Source organism: Triticum dicoccoides, chromosome 6A (genome assembly GCF_002162155.2).
Source record: "Triticum dicoccoides isolate Atlit2015 ecotype Zavitan chromosome 6A, WEW_v2.0, whole genome shotgun sequence".
NCBI classification, from domain to species: Eukaryota; Viridiplantae; Streptophyta; class Magnoliopsida; order Poales; family Poaceae; genus Triticum; species Triticum dicoccoides.
In genome coordinates, this window is record NC_041390.1 from 585403096 (window position 1) to 585408011 (window position 4916).

A 4916-nucleotide genomic window follows, 5' to 3' on the forward strand; every position below is an offset into this window, starting at 1 on the left:
TTAAGTCTGAGGCAATTAAGGAGACAACCTCCTCAGCAGTCGAAGAGATGTGCTTGAAGAGCCGCCGGTTACGTTCATTCCAAATGTTCCACGCAAAATACTCCTCAGCAGAAGGCTACACGTACATGATTTAAGTCTGAGGCAATTAAGGAGACAACCTCCTCGGCAGTCGAAGAGATGTGCTTGAAGAGCCGCCGGTTACGTTCATTCCAAATGTTCCACGCCGGAGTACATGGCTTGTTGGGCGTTCTTCTTAGGGCCAGAGCTGTAATGAGCGCACCAATCCTGAGCTGTAATGAGCCCACCAATCCATGGAAGCATCAGGATTTGCGTGTGCATTGACTCGGATTTTTACACAACTCGATGTACCTGTGAAGGTCAGCTAGACATGGGCTCTTCGTCAAATACGTGGCTGTGTATTTGTGACTGGACTAGCGTAGTCTCCACATTTTTCACTGTGGCATGACAGTATGCACAATACGTTGGGTTTCTCCTCGGGGAAGAGGTGGCCTCCACAACACATCCTCGTCGCAGATATCCCGGATGGCGGTGACCTTAACAGATATACTAGCGTGACGAATTCCCGGTAACCAGAAGAGACACATGTGTCACCTGCCGAGCCGCATCAAACCCAGTCCGTTGATGGAGGGGACATCCACCACCAGCCTTAGAAAGGCCGTCACCACCTAGAGATGCGGCCAGAGTGTCGTCTACACGATCACCGAGGAATTCATCTTCGAAGAAGAGGGACCACCACCCTGAATCCGGGTGCTAGCAGCGAGCACCCATCGTAGCGCCAGCCGCTGTCATCGCCCATAACAACAACAGTTGCCGCCGCAACCGTCCGATCCGGGCACAAGGGCTCGAATCCCTCGCGCGAGGCCACCGGCCAGCCGCGCTCGACCTCCCATTGCTGACGAGCCGGTCACCGCCAGACCCGCCACACGCTACAACCAACCTTGCTCCAAAAACTAGCTGGCCCGAGGAACTGAGCCGCCACACCGTCGGCACTGCCATCGGGCCAGCTCCGGCTACCCGCAGAGCTACGAGCACTAGCCACCACCGAGGATCCCGGGGCCGTTGCCCCGACATCCACGCTCCGGCATCCATGCTGCCGTCCAGGGACGACGGACGCGTATCGGCCTAAGGCCTCCCGTCGCGAGAGAAGACAGGAGGCGAGGACAAATGGACTTCAGGAAGATGATGCTATAGCTTTGAACCAGAAAAAAATGAGAAAGAAAAAAAATTAAATACCAATTCATTGGAGGAAATAAAGGTAGGAAGAATTGAAGAATAAAAGAGTCTTGAACAAATGATAAGTGTTTTGTGCATACAACGTAAATAATAAAGCAAATTGTGTTTAGGTCCAAGTATTGAATCTTCTGAATAGTACATGTAGCAGAATTCGGTGTGGTGAAGCTATATTCAATGCCCAACACTACTCGGATTTGCCATTTCTCAACCATTGGATCAGTCTCATCCAACTACTAGTATTAAAAGTTATTCACCCACTATATGGTATAGATGCGCAGAGGCATGAATGGTTGTTGCATCACATCACACAAGAGCTAACATAATAACACTCAAATTTAATGGTTAGGAAAATATCCCTATTTGTACACGGGAGGAGATATGAAACAAATCATTATTCACAAACAAGCAATTCTTCACAACCGAGCCATGGAAGGAGTAGAGCTCAGTGGTGGGTACCATAGATAGTGTAAGCACATTTACACTTAGTAGGAGTTTCTGTTGCTCTGTCAAAGCCCATCGACATCTCTTAGGAGTTTGAAGTATCAGGATTGACTACTACATCGACTCAGGTTTGTACACGGAGTAGCGTCACTATGATGGTCAACTAAAGATGGACTCCTTGGCAACCATGTGATGATCATCGAACTAGTATACTTCAGAACGACATGTCATGGCGCAACGCGTGTGCCAAACCTTGAAACTCTACTGGTGGAAGAGGTGGCATCCTACTTTCATGAGCCCCCCGGTGGCTACGGGCTGGCTCCTCCTTTCCTCCGTGGCCTGATCGAGTGCGGTGCCATCAGTGCTCCTTCTTGATAACATCACATCGTAAGCAATAAGAAGAGGACCTGTATAGTGTGGTTGTGGTGTTTACGCTTTGCTGAACCCAATTTGTTGGTGGCTGCAGGGACATGACACATGATGTGATATGCTGAAAAAAGGAATTAAGTTTTTCATACTCTCCTCTCCGACCTGTTTGCAGGTTAAGAATTTTTTTGTCAAATATCGTTCGGCAAGGTTCAACACATAATGGTTTTGAAAAATTCATCCAATCCATCGATCCCTTGAAGTCTGAGTCGCACTGTTCCTTACCAATGTTTTAAATAGCGGTTTGAGAAGGGTGCCACTAAATGACCAGCTATAAGATTCGTGCCCAATTGTCCAATAAAGTTATGAAATATAGCCCCCTGTTAAACAATCTCTAAAAACATTGATTTCTACGAACGCAGCGAGGAACCAATCAAGGAACCACAAGGAGAAGCAATGGCTGAGCTGTTGTTCGCCCGTGCCGTGGCCGGCCTTGTCCACCTGCCGCTGGTGCTCGAGTGCCTCACCGTTGCGGACGCCGACCACTGGGACCACGCCCACAAACACGCCGCGCACGGGCATGGGCACGGACACCATGGCAGCATGCCCGTGGACATCGTGGAGACCCGTGGCGATTATGCCTTCCTGCTCGACGTCCCCATCCTCTCCAAGTCCGACATGCAGGTACGTGCGCACACCATGCCATGCCGCCATGGCTGCCCCCAATTTCTCCTCGGACCGAGCTCGTTACGCCGGTGAACTAACAATGGGGCGTTTACTCATTTTCGTCCACAGAAGTCTCTGGAGGAGGACAACGTGCTGGTGATGAAGAGCGCCAACCGGAAGCGGAAGCGGGAGGAGGAGGAGGCGGACTGCCGCTACATCCGGCTGGAGAGTCGCGCGTCGCCACGGTCGTTCGTGCGCAGGTTCCGGCTGCCGGAGCAGGCAGACGCAGACACCCTGGCCGCGCGCTGCGAGAGCGGCGTGCTCACCGTCAGCCTCAAGAAGCAGCAGCCGCCCGAGAGGAACACCAAGTTCGTCCAGTTCGCCATCGCCTGAGCCTCCCCCAGCCACGCACTCGCGCGCTTGCTATAGTGAACAACGTTCAGTATCGGCGTCATCAGTCAGTGTAGTGGTAGGATCAGTGTGCTGGCAGAGTTTGCTAGCAGTGGGTTTTACTAGTTCTTTTGTGGCCGAATGCTCTGTTTAGCGTTGTCTTTTTTGAAAGTTGGCGTGGAATGGAACGTAGAATTGTATTGAATAATTGTTGATGCAATATTGTGCCGGTACAAGAGGTATATATAAGAGCCAAGCCGCAGCTGACCTAGCCCTATTACAAACTGAGTAGGAGTCCTAATCCAATTACCAGTTGTGTTCTAACATCCCCCCGCAGTGTCAACGATAGGCTCGACGACGTTGAGACTGAAACGTATGTCTTGAAACGGAGTAGTTGCCAGACCTTTAGTAAAGATATCAGCGAACTGAGCAGAAGTAGGCACGTGGAGAACGCGAACTTCATCGAGAGCCACCTTCTCTCGAACAAAATGAATGTCGATCTCAATATGCTTGGTGCGACGGTGTTGAAACGGATTCCCTAACATGTAGACAGCTGGAATATTATCACAATAAACAATGGTAGCTTGCTCAATAGGACGATGCAGCTCCGACAGCAACTGGTGCAACCAAACCGTTTCAGCAACCGCATGAGCCACAGCGCAGTACTCAGCTTCAGCAGACAAGCGGGAGATCGTAACGTGCCTTTTTGAAGACCAAGAAACCAAATTGTTACCAAGAAAAACACAAAATCCGGATATGGACCTACGAGTATCTGGACAACCATCCCAGTCTGCATCAGAGTAAGCTGTTAAGGAGGTGGGAGAGGATTTGTTGATATGAAGACCTAAGTTTAGTGTGCCTTTGAGATATCGAAGAATACATTTGACATGATTGTAGTGTGGAATACGAGGATCATGCATGTATAAACAAGCTTGTTGGACAGCAAAAGAAATTTCAGGACGAGTGAGAGTAAGATACTGAAGTGCACCGGTAAGACTACGATAAAGAGAAGGATCAGAGAAAGGTTCACCGTCGGCAGAGAGTTTGGAACCTGTATCAACAGGGGTACGAGAAGTTTGACAATCAAGCATACCAGCACGAGAAAGAAGATCCAGAGTGTACTGACGTTGAGACAAGACAAGACCAGAGGAGTCGCGAATAACAGCAATACCTAAGAAGTGGTGAAGAAGACTTAAATTTGTCATAGAGAATTCGTGGCGAAGAAGAGAGATAGCATGATCTAAAAAATGTTGTGAGGAAGCTGTGAGGATAATATCATCAACATATAAAAGAAGGTAAGAAGTGTTGTTGTTGTTGTGATGAAAGGTGAAGAGTGAAGTGTGAACGGGAAGGGGTAAAACCAATGGTTTGAGCATAAGTAGAAAAACATTGAAACCAGGCATGTGGTGCATGTTTAAGATCATAAAGAGATTTTTGAAGAAGACAAACATGATTAGGATAGGAGGAATGTTCGAAGCTACGAGGTTGTTGACAATAGACTGTTTCTTGAAGAGAGCCATGAAGGAAAGCATTTTTGACATCTAGTTGATAAATTGGCCAGGAAGAAGAGATGACGATGCTAAGGACAATGCGAATAGTGCTAGGCTTGACAACTGGAGAGGAAGTCTCATCATAATCGATGACGTGTTGCTGAGAGTAACCATGACATACCCATCGAGCCTTATAACGGGCAAGACTCCCATCAGAATTAAATTTATGGCAAAAAACCCATTTGCCCGAAACGATATTTGTATTGGAAGCACGAGGAACTAACTGCCATGTGTTATTCTGTAGAAGGG

General features: G+C 48.5%; 1 protein-coding gene across 1 annotated transcript; it reads left to right on the forward strand.

The window, feature by feature from the left end:
- The first annotated feature begins 2517 nt into the window (after nucleotides 1-2517).
- Nucleotides 2518-3120, forward strand: LOC119317337 (18.6 kDa class III heat shock protein-like). The gene is made up of 2 exons (XM_037591771.1): nucleotides 2518-2745; nucleotides 2857-3120. Exons 1-2 carry the CDS (start codon nucleotides 2518-2520, stop codon nucleotides 3118-3120), a joined length of 492 nt encoding a protein of 163 aa, XP_037447668.1.
- Nucleotides 3121-4916: the final 1796 nt, after the last annotated feature.

Bases quoted from the DNA above. Each gene is read 5' to 3' on its own strand.
- LOC119317337 (XM_037591771.1), top strand. From the start codon at position 2,518: ATGGCTGAGCTGTTGTTCGCCCGTGCCGTGGCCGGCCTTGTCCACCTG. The intron at 2,746-2,856 runs GTACGTGCGCAC...TTTCGTCCACAG, and splicing joins TCTCCAAGTCCGACATGCAG to AAGTCTCTGGAGGAGGACAA.